The sequence below is a fragment of the Talpa occidentalis genome, unplaced genomic scaffold (assembly GCF_014898055.3).
Source record: "Talpa occidentalis isolate TD23 unplaced genomic scaffold, MPIMG_talOcc4v2.1 talOcc4.3, whole genome shotgun sequence".
Taxonomy (NCBI): Eukaryota; Metazoa; Chordata; class Mammalia; order Eulipotyphla; family Talpidae; genus Talpa; species Talpa occidentalis.
This window is the reverse complement of record NW_023603184.1, coordinates 11,993,508-12,013,840: the sequence shown is the minus strand read 5'-3', so window position 1 is coordinate 12,013,840 and position 20,333 is coordinate 11,993,508. Positions and strand designations below refer to the sequence as shown.

At 45.3% G+C, this 20,333-nt stretch overlaps 1 protein-coding gene across 8 annotated transcripts in view; it reads left to right on the top strand.

Annotated features, from left to right (window-relative positions):
* PRR5L (proline rich 5 like) overlaps positions 1 to 20,333 on the top strand; it is a 150,872-nt gene that overhangs the window by 117,736 nt on the left and 12,803 nt on the right. For 7 of the 8 annotated variants that reach the window (XM_037522450.2, XM_054699265.1, XM_037522451.2 and 4 more), the window contains 2 exons: positions 12,067 to 12,124; positions 16,514 to 16,605. The exons of the other annotated variant lie outside the window; for it this stretch is intronic. In XM_037522450.2, the coding sequence (XP_037378347.1) occupies positions 12,067 to 12,124; positions 16,514 to 16,605 (150 nt within the window). The remainder of the gene's footprint in view (positions 1 to 12,066; positions 12,125 to 16,513; positions 16,606 to 20,333) is intronic. 8 annotated transcript variants of the gene reach the window in all.

Here is a 20,333-nt window from a genome sequence, read left to right as displayed (position 1 = left end):
TACCCTTTAGCCAAGTTACTCTTGTCACTAAGTCTCCTCGTCTGATCTATTAAAGAGAGAACTGAATCAGATGATCTCACAGCCTGTCTGCCTAAGCACTGTTGTCATGGGGCTAATGAGTTCAAGGTTCCAGGTTCAATTAGAGGCTGGTTTCTAATCCACTGACAGGAACTGCCTCCCTGACTTCAACCATAGATACATGGGCTGGGGAGACATCTTTTGTGACTGTGAATATCTGGGTGACACTTTGGTGAAATCAGGGTCACCACTTTTCACTGACTAGCTAAGTGGTCTTGGGCGGGGTGCTTTGCCTCTTGTGCCTCAGTTTCTCCATCTGTTATGAGAGTAAAAATAAGAACTACCTTATAGATCTTTTGTTTACATGAAATAACACATGGTTATTTGGAAATAACACATGTTTATGGTTTACATGAAATAACACATGTAAAGCACTTAGCATGTGGTGTGTGTGTCATGGAGAAGGAGGCAGCATAGGAGAGTGGTCAAGAGTTTGGCCCTCTCAGTTAAACTATCTGGGTTCAATGTCCAGCATAGCCACTTCCTAGCTGTGTGGGCTTGAGCAAGTTACTTCACCTCTCTGCACTTTCTTTTCCTGTTCTATATAATGGAGATAATAGGAACTAATCATATAAGATGAGGGCCAAATAAATTATCTGTAAAGTGCTTAGAACAGTGAGTAGCAGCAGCACAGAGTAATAAGTCTTCCTTAAATTGATATATATATGCATATATGTTATTTTAAAGCATAAACCATTCCTTTTAATGGGAAAGTAACATTAAAATACCTTACCTCCTGGTTTTGGGCTGGTGATACTGCTCTGTATCCAAGGAGAACATACATTTAAGACAGTTTAAAAAGCTTTTAGGTTTTAAAAACAACATAGGCATCCTTTTATTTATTTTTTTCTTTCCAAAATTCAGGAGGGAAGATTCTATTTTATGTGCACTTTAAAAGAATGACAAATGTCAGTCGTTTAAAACAACACACATACACACACACAGCAGAAAATGGCCACTCTAAATCTGGGCAAAGCAAGACCCAACAGAAGCCTGGAATTCAGTGGGATCAAGGGTCACAGCTGCTTGAAAGAAGAGAGACAAACATAAAGATTAAGAAAGAGATAATTAGTCACAAATGTGAATCATTTCAATTGCCCTGTATTCAAAGGTCACTCCTGTCCTCCCTCGCTTCTTTTGCTGTCTCTAGTGGTTGATTTTTAAATCTAAGTACAGAGATGTGGTTTTTTAATCAGTCCTGGGGAAGCCTGCTGGCCCAGCTGCCTTCCTCACTGACATTTAAAATACACAGGGTTTCGTGTGGTTTCAATCAGGTTTTAAATGTCAGTTGTCTTTTGGCATTGGGGGCCACCCCGAGGATGCTGGGGAAGAGCAGTTGGGTGGGGACTTGTTTATCTGGGAAGCCCTGAGGTTTGGGGGGTGGTTATTACTGCTTACAAAGTATGCCAGACACTTCACGACTAATAACCACATGTCATTTTTTATCGTGAACATAATCAGAAAAACTGTTGAATATTGAGTCTCCTTCTAGGGGTGTGGTTTAGTAACTGATTTTCATAGTTTTGAATCTGGGCTTTTCCTTAGGTTAAGATGCAGACTGCAGAGAAGCCTATCCTCGACACTGTTTATTCAAATGTTTGTTTTAAGTTTCATGTGGCCACAGAGCCTATCCCTCCCCTTTTAAAATATATGTTTGTTTTCCCAGAACCTAGAAAGTACTGGGCGCATAGTAAATGCTCCATCAACATTCTTAGGAGAGAGGAGAGGTTCTCCACTACAGATATGTGAGCTGATTGTAGGGGTACATGAAATGGCACTAAATAACATCCCTTAAGATTTGAAGTGTCTCCGTTCCTTATTTTCTTTGAACATTTCTGATTGTGCTGGGGAGAGTCTTGGTTTGCACCACTGTGTTCTTTGCATTTCCCCAAGACTTGGCCTCCTTTGTTTAAGGAAGAGAGATGGTTACAAACTTGTCTTCAGCTAGAGACATTATCTAATGAGGATGTGTCATAACATTGTTTTGTTTGCATTGAGTTGATCCTTGAGTTTCATTCTGTTTCTGGTAAATGATGTTGCTCTCGGGTCTGTTAAACATATTAACATTTTTTAAAAAGTGGATGGATTCATGAAAAATCGTATGTGAAGAATAATAACTCTGGCCAAATAGTGAAGGTGTTTCAAGAGAGACTCAGGTTTGGAGAGCCCTGTGTTCGGCAACTTGAAGAGTTACACTCACCACAGTGTTTATTACAGCATTATGTACAAGAGCTATAAAATGAAAACAACCCAAGTGCCCACTGATAGATGATTGAATAAAGAAAATGTGCTTTATCTATACACAGAGGAATACTATTTTGCTGTAAGAAAAAAAAGAGATTTTGCCATTTTCAACAAAATGGAAAGAATTTGAGATTATGGCAAGTGGAAATTAGAAAGATAAAGACAAATATTGGATGATTTAACCTACATAAGCAGCATAAAGGAATGAAGCAAATGAATAGATACAACAAAATAAAAATAAACTAGAGGACACTGATCACCAAAATGAGGTTACTAGAGGTGGAAGTGGTGTAATGGATGTTGGTGGGTGTTTTGTTCTGTTGTCTTTTAAAAAAAAAAAAAATCAAAGAAGAAAAAAATGGGTAGGTTTCAAAGTCATGCAAAAAACTCTCCAGATGAGGGAAATCTAGGAGGGAAGATTCTAGAGAAGAACTTAGTCTTCACATTCAACTACCACATGTAGTTTCAAGAAGGAAAGTCTGAAAGGATTTTGGGAAGCCTCCTCCTTTGACAAATGAGGGACACAACCAGAGTGGGACAGGTAGGACCCCAAAGACAAGGATGTGGTTGTCAGGGAAGGTGACCAGTGGACTCTTTGGGCCTGGACTCCTCCCTGTGGGGTATCAGATGGTCTCTCTAATCATCTTCGTTCAGCAATGAAATCCATGTCTTCCTGGGACCCAGACCCTTTACCCAGGGATCACCCACCCCTTGTGAAGTCGTCTCTGTGGCTCGGCTTTTGAAAGTGAACATTGTCATTTTGCAGCTTTAAAGAGATTCACAGAGAGAATATTTTCTGTGAAGAATAGTGACGTGAGGTGAGGGCCGGGGGGAAAGCAGGTGGGAAAAGAATGCTTATCTTATGTCTGCACACAGAAGACAGGCTGTTTGATCCTCAGAAGAGTAGATGAATTTCCATAAGACACTGGCCAGGAAAATCTTTGACATTTCTAGTATTGATTTTCCTTCTTTCTCTGTTTTGAATTGTGCCCAAAAGGAAAATTGGGGTTTCCACAAGAAATGCTATATCCTTGCACCAGCTCTGAGGGATAATTGCTTCTTTATAACTCTGGAAACTGGTAATATGAAATACTCTGCATTTTTCTGTTGTCTAATTAGGTACCTTGGTTCAGGGCCTACTGGAGCTGGAGTTTGCAGATAGTCCTTTCCCTTCCAGCATCTGCTGGCTGAGGTGTGTGTGTTAAAAGCTTTTTTTCCCCACATCCAGAAAGTTAAATTCCTTTGGGTGGAGTTTCAGGAGAATTTTACTTGATACAGAAACTCAGTCTATAGTCAATGGCCCTGAATGAGATGCTTCTTCGGAAAGAGCAGAGAAGCCACCACAATTGCCAGTAGGTCTTGGACGGCCTGGCAATGTTTGAAATAAATATTTCCACTTACTTCTTCTATCTGTGAGAGCCCCAGGAGGCCAGTTTCCCCTTAGCGCACCATGAGAAGGTTGAATTAGGGTTTATCGCACTGGCAGAGTTAAAGAAAGACTCATGGAAGGTCACCAGGGTTTGAAATTGAGGACAGCACAAGGATATAAGTGCATCCAGGAGGTAACTTAGTCATCTGAATGGGCGATAAAGGCTGAGTCACCTGAAGGGGGGATAAAGGCTTAAGAATAGGCCCAACAGAAAATATACCTTATAAAAACAAAGGAGAATCCCCAGAAAGTTGAGGAGAGAGATGATGAAGAGTGGGAAAAATAATCTTTGTAATTTCCAAACCCAAACTGAACAGAGGAGAAACATTTCAGCTCATTTATGATCAGCTTGTGGGCACCCCAAAGCAAATGGTATTCCCAAAATGGAAAAAAAAATAAAGATAGGTAGGCAGATGGCCATAAGGAATGTTGTGCATAAGTACTTGACTTTGAAAGTAAAATTGGGGCCAGTACTCAGAGGGGCTTTGAACAAGGGGAGTTGGACTCCAGAGAGGAAGAGAGAGAGGGAGAGGATGTTTTTAGGTGAGAAAGCCTTTAGGGGTTTGCATTTGGGATTGGACAATACTTGGGAGAAACATATTGTGGAGTTGTCTACCTTGGGGTGGTCTAGAAGCATGCCTTGGCTGCGGTAAGGGGAGAGGGTGGGGCAGCACTAACCTGGGGGTGCAAGAAGGAACCCTGGATGTTTCAGGCTGTTACTGTCTATGGGGCAGCCTGCCAACCAGCAGTTAACTTCTAGCAGTTTTGTCATACTTAATCTCCTAGGCAATTACTTGCCTTTTTTATTGTACTTTTCTCAAATTTTATGCAGTTAACTAGAAAAAATGAGTCTTGAAATTGATAACCATAGGTCTTAATGTAATTGAGAAAAAGATGAAAGTCAATAGCAGGCTGAAATGGCAAATCTTTAGCCTCATCAGACTTAGGTTATTGCACATTCAATTGTTAAAGAAGGAGCATGCAGGTACAAAACGCTGAAAATAGATCACCCGGAGATGAGGTGTAATTAGGGATTTTATCGTCCTTTTTAGCTCAATGGGAACAGAACTCCTCCTTATATCATGTAAGTGTCTTGTTCCACATGAGCACGTGTTTTCAGGAGCCCATTATGTATGAAATTGGGTGATTTCGTGTGGACTAAGCGAGGAATGGCAGGCGCTAGTTTAGGGCCCCAGTGGGGAGAGCTGGAAGGCAGGGGCAGACTCTGGAAACCTAGTGTTCCAGTAAGTGGAAACCTCCAGCAATTCAGCAGCCATGAGAAGTGAAGACCGATTTGGAAGGACCAAGAGATACTTGTTCAGTATGAAAAGCAACAGGGTGCTCTTTTCTGAGTCTGTTTAAGAACTGTAAGGGGGCCTCCGTGGTGGCGCAAGGGGTAAAGATGCAGCACTATGAAGCTGTCCGCAGCCACTGCAGCACGAGTTCAATCCTCGGCCAGGGAGTGGACCCTCATGGCACAGCAGACCTCTCCTGTCTCACCCCACTGCTCCCCTCAGCAGTGTATTTCAGTAGATCTGTCTGCTCTGCTCCCCACTCTGTCTCTAGTGATACTCTCACCCCCCACACCTCTGGCCTATACCCCAGTTCTTGTATGTATGAATCTTAAAAAAAAAAAAAAAAGAACTGTAAGTACAAAAATAATGACAGTGGTAATGGTGGTTAAGACTTCCAAGCATGTGTGTCAGGCATTGTTCTAAGCCAGTGGTTCTCAAAGTGTGGTGCCTGCACCAAGAGCTTGGGCTTCACCTGAGGCTATGGAGAAGCCAATTCTCAGACCTCACCTCAGACAAAGTAAATGAGGAGCTGTAAGGTCAGGGCCAGCCAGCACTGTGTTTAAGCAGGTCCTCCATGATTTTCCTGTCTGTACCAGCCTGAGAACCGCTATCTAAGCGTTTTTACTGTGCTAACTCATTTATTTGTCCTGAGAGTGGATGAGGAAAATTCTGTTATTACCCTTTGCAGATACTGTAGCTGACGCCCAAAGCAGAGAGGTTATCTAGTAAGAGGCAGAACAAGCATCACACTTATCTGGTCTCTTGGGTTGTACTTTAAATGTTAAAATGTCCTTAAGACATCCCCTGAAAAACCCCAAGAGGAGAGATTTCAATGTTATTTTAGATTAAAAAAATTTTGTGTGTGTGGACTGTTGTCCTGCTTCCTTATAAGTTTTTTAAAAGTGCAGTTGAGGGCCTCCCCTGGTGGCGCAGCGGTTGAACGCGGGCTGCAAAGCTGCCTGCAGCCTCTGCAGTGCCGTTGGATCCCCGGCCTCTGGCGAGGGTCCCACATGGTGCGCAGACCTCTCCTGCCACCCTCTGCTCCCCTCAGCAGTGTACTTCGTCAGTCTGCCTGCTCTGCTCTCTGCTCTGACTCTGGTGAATTCTCTCACCCTCCCGCGCTTCTGACTATACCCAGTGCTCGTATAAATAAATAAATAAATCTTAAAAATGGGGGGCCTCCCCTGGTGGCGCAGCAGTTGAGTGCTGGGCTGCGAAGCTGCCTACAGCCTCTGCAGTGCTGGTTCGATCCCCAGCCACCAGCGAGGGTCCCACATGGCGCGCAGACCTCTCCTGCCGCGCCTGCTGCTCCCCTCTGCATTGTGTTTCGTCACTCTGCCTGTTCTGTTCCCCGCTCTGGCTCTGGTGAATTCTCTCACCCTCCCGCGCTTCTGACTGTACCCAGTGCTTGTATAAATAAATGAATAAATCTTAAAAAAAAAAAAAGGCACAGTTGACCCTTTCAATATCATGGAGTGGTGCCAAATGAAGAATCACCATTTATACCCAGTTTTTAATCTTCTACCATCTCTATATGGGGATTTCTCTCTGGTCTCATCACACCCACACACACAGCAGGCCTGGTTTTTAAGGAACTCTCTGGGCCAGGGTGTGAGTTACATTTAAATGACTTGTCAGTTGCTTATCAAGGAAGGCATCCAGGCTTACAGGAAGTGTACATGTTCTTCGAGATGATGCGCGTCTTTTCAAAGGCACAGAGAGGGAAACAAATGGAGCTGGCTCATGATTTCCATCGCCAGCTCTGGGCCAACAACAGGAACTCTGTAGACACTGAAGTCACAGGAAACAAGGGCCAGGGGTGGCATTTGTTAGCTGACACAAATGCTCAGTTGGCAGAGCAACACAGCTGATAGACCCCCGGGGGAGGAGGGTATAGGAAAGTGTCTCAAATGGGGATAGAATCCACCTGGGAGCCAGGTGTTCGCCTTGCTAGACATTGAGTGTGGGTAGCAGAGAGGAAGGGCTCCAGACAGTGCTTTTTGAGAGGAGGAAGCTGGGAAGCTGGCAGCAGGGTTGAGCAACAAAAATGACGCAGCCCTGGGGTGGAAGCCCTGGGGTGGAACCCAGTTACACCTGGGCCTGAACCCTCCCTCTCTGAGAACCCTAAATGGATCTCATCAGCTTTCCTCTGTGAGCAAGGGTGTAAGAAATCTTGCCTAGTTGACAAGACAGGAGAGCAGAATGGTGAAAAGCACCATACCATTGGCCAGGTAGACCTGGATTCCAATCCTTGCTAGAATACTTATTGGCTGTGTGACTGCAGACCTATTACTTAACCACTCTGAACCTCAGTTTCTTGGTAGTAAGCTACCTGCAATCTGTTATCAACTTCCTACGGTTGATGTGGTTACTAGATGGAATGACATATGCAGTGTGCTTGTTACATAGTGAGTAGCCAGCTAATGATGACTGTTTGTGCCTTATTATTTTTTTTATTATCATGTTCAAGTACACCAGAGGCCTATGTGAAGGGAAAGACATGGGCTCTGGATTCAGACCAACCTCAGTGCAAATGCTGGTCTCACATTTTGTAGTTGCTTCTTTGAGGCCCAATTTCTTTATCTGTAAAAAGAGGATAGGTCTGTGGCAAAGGTGAAAGGAGTTAATACAGGAAAAGGGTATCTTATATTACCTGACAATGAGTTATAACCAGTAGGTAACTCTTATCTTCCCATTATCATCATCACCGCTAAAGCATCAAAATCTCTCAGTGACTGGCACCCTTGGCATGTGCAGAACTCCATAGTGGCCTGTCCTTCCCTTTGGGAAGATGGGGTAGCCTTATTTTCCTTAACCATTAGTCCTGTTGGTTCCCCAGTTTTCCTGAGTCCCTCAGGTAGGGCTGGGGAGGTACATGGAATTGACAAGATGGCATCATTGCCCCCCTCCTCTACCTCCTCCTGGCTGCCCTCCTTGATTACCTGGGACGAGCTGGTCTTCCTACCCACTGAAGACTGGGTGAGTTTGGATGCCTTTTCTGCAGGCATCCTTGCTTTTTGCATTTTTTCTTGGCTGAGCCCTGTTTTCCTGTTGTAATCCATTTTTCAATGTCTTAGAAAAACCTGGTATGTAAAGTATTTTTCACTTCTGGGCTCCTTTGCCACTTCATTAAAGTGCTCTGTGTTCAATATCTAAACTTGTTTATGGGGTTGGGGGGATACATTAAGTGACTATGGGCACAGCTCCAAGTCCCAAATTGTTTCCTAGGTGGCTGCTAGTTCACGTAACCGTCCTTTGGCATGAAGCCCTGGACTAGAGAGGTGGTGGGGGTGGGACAATAAAATAGTGGGATTCTTTTCCAGCTCTGTTATCGAACAACTCCATCACCACTGCCCCACAGCAAACATTACTCAGTAGCTTCTGGGTCAGGCATCTGTCGGGATCTGGGAGTAGCGAGAGGTGAGGTCCAGGGAGAACAGATACTTAAAGAGACAAACTGCAAAATAGCCGACTGAGTCAGGTTGGTTTTCTTTCTTTTTGTTTTTTATCTTAAGTCTCTAGAAGCCCATTTGAGCAGCCTTAAGCCCCACAGATGTCCTGTTGCTCCCCTTGGGAAGTGAGCAGCAGAGAGCGGATTTCAGAATGCACTCTCAGGCCTGGTGCTGGGTGGGGAAGTCACGCTCCCCTTCCTTGGCCTGTACTCCGGCCCACAGTGGGTTACAGCACAGCACAGCCTCCATGCTCCTGGAACACAGATCTGCACAGGTCTGGGGTGGAGTGGTTGAGAAGCCCTGGCTGAGTCACCGGCACCCTCACCACAGCCACTCTACATTTCTCCCAAGGTGCTGTGGGTCTCATGCCCAACCCCCGCCCTCCCCGGACTAGTACCTCGGTCCCACCCTATAGAAGATGGTGGGGCAGGACCATGGAGGTGGGGTGTGGATGCGGGACCATGAGCCAGCTGCCCCTCTGCAGCCCCAGTGCCTGCTCCGTTGTCCCACTGGCATTTACTTAACACAGATTCAAAGATAAGTGTGAAAATTGAAGATGGCAAGCACACAGCTTTGAAGCCCAGGCCCTTGGGCTTTCAGACCACCGGACCTTTATGAAGACAGGACCCTTTGGGGCAGAGGGCCTGTGTGACTGCTCATTTCCAGAAGAAAAGATTATTGGCTCAGTTTGAGGCCCAGGTGGGGTAGGGGCAGGAACCAGGCTGTTCAGTTAGGCTGGACGATGCAGGTCATGGTCAAGGGTGGGAGTTGGATGTCAGGGCACAGATCCATTAAAAGAGGCAGACTGTTCTGAGAAAAGGTGCTGTGGACCAAGCTGATGCAGAAGAGCCTTATCCAACTAGCACGTGCAGAATAAAAATGGGGACCTTTTTTCTAGCTTATTTATTCAACTGTAAAATGAGAAGAAAATCTACCAAAAAATGCCTAAAGGTATAAGACCTTTTAAAAGGTGTTTAACTTCCTGGAAAATTAGAACTGTGTGTGACTAATTGATTTTGATTATAGGACGAGGGAGAAGGGAGGACTAGATGATGCTTGAGTCCTCCTTTTAGCCCCAAGTTTTTGTTAGTCTTATTTCCGCCCAAGCTGCAAAATTTCCATGCTGTGTATCGTGAGAATTTTTAAAAAGAATGTTTTCTTTTCCATTTCTCTACAATACGCAAATAACTTCTCTTTCCTGAAAACAAATTTTTTTTCCATATGTCTCCTTGAAGGGGGAAGAACTAGGAAGAGTAGGAAGAGAACTTAGGTCGTTCTTAAAAATTTAGCCTTTCAGATACAGACTAAAGTCATTTTTAACCAATGAAGAACATAGCAACAGATTTAGGGACCCTGTATCATTTTCTTACCCTCTTAAAAATATTCTCTCTTGATTTCTTAAATATATGGTGTGGTCTTTAACAGACCACATAATAGATATGCTCAGCTAATGTTTACTAGCACCTGCTGTGCTCTGGGCGCTGTTCTTAGAAGCGGGACTAGTAACATAATGGTCTTCACCCCTAAGGACCTAAAATGCTGATACATAGGATCTAGGGTGTCTGGACTAGATTTATATTCTCTTGATGCCTTGGTTTCCCCTTTATCCCTTTAAAATGGGTAAGGTTATAGATAAGTGATGAAACAAGATGATGAAAATTGCATCTTAGAGGGCATCTCTGTAGGTCTGCAGGTGCTTCTGGCAACATGAAATTCAGGAGGGTTTGTGAAATTTTTTTGGATGAAGACTTTGAATGCAAACTTTGGATGTCACTGTTCACATTCAAGGTGGTGGGAGAATAAAGACAAAGGAGCCCTTGCAGAGCACTAAGGGAACATTCTGGGAACTTTATCCAGACCAGTGAAAGGCACCCAAGTGAGGACTTCTGGCCCCAGTTGGAATTTTTGCTCAGAAGCATTCAATGGTATGGTAACCATCTGGAAATACCTCTGCAATCCATTCCTGTCCCACTCAGCCATCAACAGTGTCTTGTTTTTGATAGTCTAAATGTGGTTCTGTGCTGTTTCCTTGCTTTTGACCCAGAAACTACTAGGATTTGTTAGCTTGACTGGAAGATAGCAAACACAGTAGGGTTTCTCCTTAATTACTGTCCTTTCCATAATTCTTTGTAAAGGAATTGATTTTCTTTAATGGAGTTAGTATACTCCTTGAAAGTGTCACTCTTAACATTGATTTGAGGTTCCCTCTGCCATCTTGAAATTAAAAGGTGACCAATTACTACTTTAAATTAGATCATATCCTATGAATTTTAAAAGGACCTATAAAACGTGCTTTATATGTGTTAGTCCCAGAATGTGATGGTATGTTCGATAAAATATTTTAATATGTTTGATGTAAGCCCACTCATTACCAACTCTCTTTACCTCCTACTTTTTTTGTGAATAGTTGGTCTGAGAGGGCAATTATTATCGCTGCCCACTACCACTAATTTCAAAGGACAGAAAACACCTACTGTGTGTTTGCAATTATAATGATGAATTCTTTATGATGTTTCTGGTATCACACTGTTTTACAAATGAGGAACTTAAGACTCAGGGAGATTATATCCAAGATCACATAGCTGGAATGTGTCCATGCTAGGACTTGAACTCCTGTCTGATACCCAAGTTCTTTCTACTTGTGCCAACAGGGTGCCAGGGTTTTTTAAAGGAAGATACCAAGAAATGTGTTTAAGGTTTTTTGTAAGATATGTATCACCTTGGACTCCCCCAACCCCATCAGTGTAGACCCTTGATAATCTGATAATGTGTGATGAGTGGAGAGGCATAAGCCTCTCTGCTCTCTGAGCTTCTGTAACTTGTGCAGAGGCTGCTTCATGCCTTGCAGGACCAAGTCATGGAGATGGGTGGGAAGTCTTGCTGGAAGGGAGCAAAGCACAATGAAAAGAACTTGGTTTCTGTAGCCAGGTGGGCCAGTTCTGTCTCCTGTGGGCTAGTTTCTTCTTAAGTCATCAATGAAATAGCTGTAATAGCACCAACCTGGGAGGATTCTAGGGAGTTTGGAATTAGGTGAGACAAACTCTGAGATAGACACTGAACACTCAACACTTGTTAGTTACAATTGCCAAAGTCTGCATCTTTTTCCACAATTCTTCCATGCACATGCTCATTGATGGACACGTGGAGCTGTAGAAGCTTCTATAGACAGTCTCTCACATACTGAGGTGGGAATCCCTAAATTTGACATCTTTAGAAAAATTTATTATTTCTGCATCATTTCCCATTACTTCAGTGCTTCCTTTTCTGAGTTTAGAGTAAGGGCTTGAAGGAGTCCACCATTGTCCTTCCAAAGCTTCAGTCAAGCCTATGGCTGGCCCTTCCCTGGTCAGAGGATGGGGTTTGTGGTTGGGTTTGGCACTTGTATTGCTCTTTGGTGCTGAGCTGCCTCAGTGTCTTCTCTTGAGCTTTGGCTTTTCAAGGGGACAAAAAGCTTACCCTTGGAAACATGACCAGCACACAGTAGTTCCTTGAACTCCGTGCCCTCGCCCAGTAGGTTTGTCACGCTGTGAAGTAGCCCAACTTTGTGTTCTCTGTTCTCTTTTGGCAGAACCAGCTTCTTGCAAAAGGACTGTTGTTTGTGGAGGAGAAGATTAAGCTGTGTGAAGGCAAGTACGAGGCAGCCCTGTTACAGCGGGGCCCCTGTGACTCAGCCTTTGATGTTTGGACAGCTGAAGCGCTTCTGTCCAAATGTGGCAGGCTCCAGGGGGTGACTCACCCTGGCCGTTGCTTCTCAGGCTAGGCGGCAGCACTCTGCTTTGAGTCAGCACTCAGGGAAGTGCAAGTCAGAACTAGGTTTTGAAAGGTGAAGTCGAATTGGGGAGGAGTCCTTGGAGCATGCGTGCCAGTGGTCTCCTTTGAAGGAATAAATTAGCCTGCAGATCCTGCTATGCTGGTCCCTCTGGTCTGGTCCAGGCTATTTCCTATAAGCTTTTAAAAAATTTCTTAAGGTCACACATGACAGGAGACTTTCCCATCTGAGGTACGTTAGGCTAAGCAGGCACCCATTGCTAAGGTACGATTTGACAGACAGGAAAATCTCCTGACCTTAAAAGATGTTAGAACTTAACTGACAAGAATGGAAGACACTGAGGTAGAGGAGGGAGATGGGCCAGAGGAAAGAATCAACCAAACCATGACTTCACCGAAGACCACTCAGCCCCCACCACTGTGGGTCCAGATCTTAACTCCCACCTACTGCCTGGTGACTTGGGCAAGCTTCTAGTTTCTCTGAACCTTCTGGGAGTGATAATAAAAAACTCTGTATAAGGTTACAAACCCATGTTGCAGCAATATAAAAAAGTAAAAGACAAAGAGAAAAGGATAAAGTGGAGCCAGAGAGTGTAGAGGGTAGGGAGCACATACCCACATCTGTACGTGACACATGAGGGGTGTGCAGGCCGCTCTTTTTTCGACTCCAGCCTAGAGACTTCCATCTGTCCAACTTACTTCTGGACCCAGATTTATTAGACATTAGATCACCGTTCTTTTCTTACTCACTGGAAAAGTGACTTGTGTTTAGTGAAAGTGGTTCCTAGAAAGACAAAATAGCAAGAAAAATGAGAAACTGACCCTGGGAGGTTCCAGCACCTGGCACCCAGAGAGTGTTCAGAGGGAGAGGTTGGAGACTGACCTCTGTGTTCTTGAGATCCTGCCCGAACCTGCAGCCTGTCTCCCTTGAGCATGTCTGTTCTGCGACTTTTTCAACCTTATCACTCCCCACCCACCCAAGGCTGTTTTTGGAGTGATTTGCTTTGAACTAAGGGGCCTTTTTGCATTTTGGATTCAGGCCAGTGCACAAGTGTGAAAGGCAGTGCCTAGTGAAGGAGGGAAAAGCAACGTGGTGCCTGGCCACGTTATTTATCTGTAAATCATTTCAGGAATTGTGACATGCTCTTGGCAATGTGGAAAACCCAGCTTTTATCAAAAGGCCAGTGAGCAAAACTGGAGATTCAAGTGCCCTTGAAGGGAAAGCTGCCAGGTGACTCTTAACATAGATACATCAGTGAGACTCCAGAAGGGGCTGGATGGAAGAAACAGTGGTCACCCAGGATTCTGTGCCCCTGCCGCCCACATGACCCGAGAGACCTAGATCCCTGAGGTGCTCCCAGTGGGCGTCCTCTAGTCCTGGGGTCTGGGTGTCAGGGTCCTTTCTGCACAGTGAAGGGGCATGCGGGGAATCTTAAAGAGACTTTCATGTCTTCAGCCAGAGTGTAGTGTCTCTTATCTCTACTCTTCATTTTATATCACAAGTCTAAGAAAGACCTTGTTTGAAAAGGATTCTCTTGCTACAAAATATAGTTGGGAAGCACCTGATTGGCTCCCACCTCTCGCTGACCAGACTTCACTTTATTGCCCTATTTCTTGTCTCCACGCCCGCCTGTGGCTACAGAAAGGACAGAGGCAGCCCTGTCCACCTGTTCTGCTTTTGTGGGCAGGAGGTACCACATTACCATGAGTCACCTTTTCCTAGTGTATTAGTGATCTTGACCTTAAAGGAATTTCCTGAGCTGGTTCTATACAGTTCTGGTCATCTAAACATCCATGGTAACTTAGAGGACAGTTTTTATAGGATAATCATCTAGAAACTTCCATCCAGCCCCCACCCCACCCCACCCCACCCCCAGCATCATTGTAAAGAGCTAAGTCCTTGACTTGTGGGCTGTTTCTGGAGGTGAAGACACCTCCTTCCTTTAACTCTTTCTTCCCCGGGGATTACCCTGTTTTGTTAGCCTGTGTCTGTCTGATGTTCTTCTCTGAACACTTTCCAAAACCTCCATTACTCTCTGAAGTTTGCAGCCAGCAATTAGATCCAGGTTCCCAGAAGGCGCCACTGGACTGCCGGAGGGATTACCTCATGTGCCAAGGAGGTCCCCATCGTGGTGGTAAAGGGGAGTGGGTACACACCTGCACTGACCTGCAGAACCTTCCTTTCCTTGCCCATGTTTGGGCTGCAGGGCCTCTGTTTGTCTTGTAATGAAAGGCTTCAGAGAAGAGCCTTCAATAAAGGAGCTGGACTAGCCTTTTCTCCTTTGGGGTACATTGTGCAGGTGTTGGGGTCCAAGTTAGGTACCAGAGTGACCTAACACTTCAGCTGGTCTTTCGTGAACTCCCTAATTCCTCCTTGTACTAATTAGATAGCTTATATTTGAAAAGGGGAAGGCAATTCATTGGTCTGTTTAAATACTTATTGATTCCCTATTATATGCCACATACTTTGCTAGGTAGAGAACAAAACCCTTCATAGGATTATAGGCTCTCCTGGAGCTCACAATCTGATAGTGACGGGTAGGTAATAATCGGATCATCACCAAATATAATACAACCACCAGGGCAGGTATTAAGAATATCTGGAATTTGAGGGATTTGACCAATGGGGCAAGACATTCCTATGGAGATCCTCAAGTTGAAACTAGAAAGGTAAGCAGGTGTAGGTTAGGCCAAAAGAAGAGGGGAATAGTGAAGGCAGAGAAACAAGCACATGCAGGGGCACTGTGGCATGAAAGAGCATGTGAGTGTGAGCGCTAAAATAAAATCCACATAGTTAGGGCTCAAAGACTGAGTGGAATACAGAAAGGATGAAGACACGAAAGGAGACAGACTCTCCGTCCAGGTCAGCCTTGTCATAGAGCTTTTCTTTATCATGAGAGCAAAGGAAAATATTCAAGCTAGCTAGTAAGTCCCATATTAGGGTTCAGTGGTAACCTCCTTCCACTTACCAACTTTAACATCCCCAAAAACCTATGCACTTGATACCTGCCATTCATTCATTCATTCATTCATTCCAAGATTTCTCAGGATTGATTTATCTATATGTCTGGCCCTGTGCTAGACACTGGATACACAGTGGTGAGTGGGATAAAAACGACCCTCACTCCCGTCCTTTGGGAGGGGCCTGGGAAGTCATGGAGCTATTCCAATAAAGTGCAATCAGCACTTTACGAGGAGAATAGAGGGAGCCATGGATTTGCATTTCCCCCAGTGTGTTTCACACTGACCTTTCAAAGTCTGCAGGGCTTTTGGCCCTGCTAGCTACTAGTCATGCCTTTGTTCTCTCTTTCTCCCAGCCACAGCTTTTATTGCCCATTAAATTAATAGATGGAAGATGCTAAATGAATCTTTCAAGATTTGTTCAGTGGAACTGGCAGTGTTTTGCCAAATGCCTCTCTCAGTGACTAATTTTGGCTGACCCAGTTTCTCTGCCTCTGATGAGCAAAGACAGTGCCCAATCAGTTCTGTTTTCTAGGCCATTAAACAGCCTCCTCTCTGCTAGGGCCCACCTTTCCTGCAGGTGGAAAGTTCACTGGGTGACCTGTGTATGTCTGACCTGGGGTGGAATGTGGCCGTCGTTTAGGCTTCCTGACGCTGGGGCTGAGAGGAGCTTTGCAGGTGACCTCTCCTGAGCTTTGCAGGTGACCTCTCCAGGATTACTGTACAGCAGTGGGTGGGGTGACAGTTGCTGGCCCTCTCAACTGACAGCTCAAACCCAGAATAAAAATCCAGTATCTTAGTGATTAGAAAACACTATATAACTGTGCACTTGATCTTCCCAGATTATGTTGGTCAAGAGCATACGTTCTGGAAATCCAGCTCTTCTTTCTAGCTGTTAACTTGCCCTCTGAGCCTGTCAAAAGGGGTATAGAGTGATATCTACTCCTGAGAGAGTTTATAGATGAGTAGTCTATCACAATTGCCTGCTAACATAACCATTGTCATGATAATAGCAATTATTGTGTGATTTTCAAATTTTTGAAATTTCAAGTTGAAATTTCACATTTCAATTCCTTTTCTGGTTTGGGGATTGAAGGTATGTTTGTATAATCTCAGTTGGATCTTCCCACCCAGTCCCACTTAACCCCATGGGCAATGAATTCTCTTTCTCTCTGCCCCCCAAAAGCTCCATTTCACATCAACCTGTCCTCTGGCCTCTCCTGCAAGTAATGACAAGTTATTTTCTTTCTTTCCCTCCCTGCCCCCACCCTCTCGTCTTCCTGTAGGTGAAAATCGCATTGAGGTTCTGGCTGAAGTCTGGGACCACTTCTTCACTGAGACTCTCCCCACTCTGCAGGCAATATTTTACCCAGTTCAGGTCAGTCTCACTGGGGAGCGACCTCCCGCTGTCCTCAGCTCTCTGTCTTATTTTTGGGCCTTCAAAATCTGGAGCCTCCTGGTAACTGGAGGGAACCAGGAGATGGGATGCTTGAGTTGAAGGACTCTGGAGATCTTTGGAGGGCTCTCTGGTTCTATATTTAGTGTCTAGCCTCAAGCAAAAAAGAGCGCCTGCATACCTAGCAATTTGTCAGCTTCCTCACCCACTTGGTTCTGAATATGTCTTCATGTTCTTGGAGTGGTTTGCTTTTTCTTTTCAGAAGTAGAGAGTAGATCGGGAAGAATATTTAGTGTGTTTTTTTTTTTCTTTCCTTCCCCTTTTTTTCTCCCCCCACACCTTTTTTTGAAGCACAATTAGAAGCAAGTTCCCTGCTGCTTCCACAATGTAGGAAGGGAATACTGTGCCTTGTCCTCCATTAAAGATGAAATGCCGGGCCTCCCCGGTGGCGCAGCGGTTGAGCGCTGGGTTGCAAAGCTGCCTGCGGCCTCTGCAGCGCCTGTTCAATTCCCGGCTGCTCCCCGGCCACTGGAGGAGGGTCCCACATGGCGCGCAGACCTCTCCTGCCGCCCGCTGCTCCCCTCAGCAGTGTACTTCGGTCCTTCTGCCTGCTCTGCTCCCCGCTCTGGCTCTGGTGAATTCTCTCACCCTCCTGCACTTCTGACTGTACCCAGTGCTTGTATAAATAAATAAAAAATTAAAAAAAAAAAAAAAAGATGAAATGCCACACACTGCCGCAGAAAGCAAGCCTGGACTTGGCCTTGGTAGTGTGGGTTTGGGGAAAGCTACCACGTTGAATTTCTCTGAGCCTAGCTCCTTTTCTCTTCCTGCATAATGAGGGATTTAGAAAAAAGCCAAGCCATAGTCTAATTCCGTGAGCTCAGCTCCTTCAACCAGGAGGCTCAATTTCCTTCTACCTTCCTGCAGAGGCTAATAGAGGGACTGCTCACTGCCAGGGACACCCCCTGAGGCAGGTTGATGAATAGCTCTTCCTACATCTCACACTTGGGCTGCTCTGGGCTCACCAGCCCACTCCTTCCATGTCGGTGACAGCTTTCTACCTAACCTAACCTAACCTGGCTTTGCTGAAGTTTGGGCGTGGGGCACAGCAGTGATGCAGCTCTCAGCCATGGCAAGATTACCTCGTGCCAGAGGTAAGGCGCCACGTGCTTTGTTTACTTGAATGATGGTCTAAAGGAATTTGAAATTCTTTTAAATGTGTGTGTTAAATGTTTACAGATTAGGAGGTTATACCTGCAGTCTACTTCCCATGTTAGGCCTGCCGCTGGTGACCCCAGTAGACTATCCTGCTGCCCACTGCTCTTGTCCTCCATCCTCGGCTCCACCCTGTGCAGGATAGGATTTACAGCATTTATGTGGACAGTTCAGTCCCTGTGCCCGCAGACCTCTCCTTGCCCTGCAATAGTCTCTCAGCCAGTAGTGGATGTTCTCATAAGAAGACAGACCTGGGACTAGGGATGCCAGATTTAAAAAATAAAAATATGGGAGGCCAAGGTAAACTTGAATGGCAGATAAACAATGAATAATGCAATATTTGGGAAATACGTATACTAAAAAAAACTACTTAAATTTAACTGGACATCTTATCTGGCTGTATAATGAGAGGAAGTTGTGCGGACCTGAGTCTCTCTTAGGACCATTTGGGCAGGGCATCTAAAGTGTAGGTATTCAGGTGGGTGTAGAATGGGAGCGTGTAGAAGCTGGGTTGATTTGGCTCTGAATTTAATCCTGGGGGGCCAATAAGGGCCCTCTGCATTTCCTCCAGAGCCAAAGGAATCTAGTGGCACGTGGCTAAGGATAGCACTGTCCTGCTTCTCTTGAAAAAAAGTAAGATCTCGTCATATTGGTATTGCCCCCATCCACCACCCCCCTATGACTTCCCAAGTGATACTGCTGCTGCTGATCCAGACACCCCACTTTGAGAGCCACTATGAGGGGTTCTCCCTACTTGAGGTGTCTGTTAGTCCAGCTAGGCCCTTCTCACAGTTTTCTGTGTGTGTCTGTGTCTGAGAGACCTGCTTCCTGGGTGCACAGTGCTTTTGAGTGCCCACTTTGTTCAAGGGTGTGGAACTTTGCCTCCCTTTTCCTACCTTGGTGAAGTGAAAGGCACCCTGGAGATGAAGCTAAGACACAGAAAGCTATGCGCAGCAGTCACTGAGAGAGCTGGGTGCAAAAAAATAGAAAGTGTAGGAGCTTGGAAGGGGCTGGGGGAGAAGCTGCCCATGGAGCTGGTTGGGGAAGGCTTTCCAGAGGGGGTGGCTGAGCTGAGCCTGAAAGTGTGGCTAGTGGTGTGTGTGTTCCTTGGGACTCACCTGCAGGGGAAGGCGAAGATGGCCAAACCATTCTTGCCTGTGATTCAGCAACCTAAGAAGTTAAACCATGAATCTCCCTTAAACCTTGGCAGACTCAAGGGATGGGATGTTTCATCCTGTTTGGAGGGGACCTCAGGGACATCTGATTCTAGAAAGAGCAACAATTTTGGATGTATGCTGTATATACAGGTACAAAGGAGAGCCTAGGAAGTTCCCTTTTCCTTTTCTGTTTTGAGAACATTGGGAGCTTACAAATTATATACAGCTGATCCAGAACAAAAAACGTCTGAACTCTCATTTATTCACGGATCTTTTTTTCCTGACTCAAGCATTCTGCATTCTCCTATTCAACCATCCCCATGTGTTGAATCCACACATACAGCACCTGCAGATAATGAGGGCTGATCTGACTTACACATGAATTTTCCACTGTGCGGGAGGTCACATTCCCTAACCCTGCATTGTTCTAGAGTCAATTGTATGTGATTAGGTTTAAAATCCAGCTCTATTTGGGTAAATTGCTGTCACTTTGGGCTTTAGGGTTTTGGACATGTAAAGTGAGTTTTATGATCATATCTACCTCAAAAGGGGTTCATTTTATTTACATCTAAACTATTGAGAATCATACCCAAGCACATAGACTTTAATCAGCTCTTACAATCACTTGTTTTTGTCCTCTGTTCCCCGCACGTGGTTGAACAAGCCCCTTTCCATTTATTTTCCCAATTATTTTTCCTCCTAAGTTTCTTTTTTTTTAATAGATTGATTGATTGATTGATTGATTGATTGATTGATACAAGCACTGGGTACAGTCAGAAGCGCGGGAGGGTGAGAGAATTCACCAGAGCCAGAGCGGGGAGCAGAGCAGGCAGAAGGACAGAAGTACACTGCTGAGGGGAGCAGCGGGCGGCAGGAGAGGTCTGCGCGCCATGTGAGACCCTCCTTGGGTGGCCGGGGAGCAGCCGGGGATCGAACCGGCGCTGCAGAGACTGCGGGCAGCTTCTCAACCCAGCGCTCAACCACTGCGCCATGGGGGAGGCCTTCCTCCTAAGTTTCTTTTGTCTATAAATGAGTCTAAGGGGTCTGAGGTTTTCTAAGGGGGCACATGATGGCTGCTCAGATCTGTAACGATGCAGTCGAGGCTGCAGTCTTGAATGTGAGGAGGTGGGACTGATCTCCTTTCTCCCTGTCTTCCTCACCATCTAGCAGCATGGCCCGATGACAGGTGTCTCGTGTTACCTTGAGTCAATTAGGCAGGGTGAGTCGCATCTTACCATCATCAGTGCTTTCATTCTCAAAGACAGAGTCAAATCTTTGACGCCCTGACAGCCCCAAGGGGATTTGGAGACACCTCGTCCTGTCCTGTCCCATCCCAGC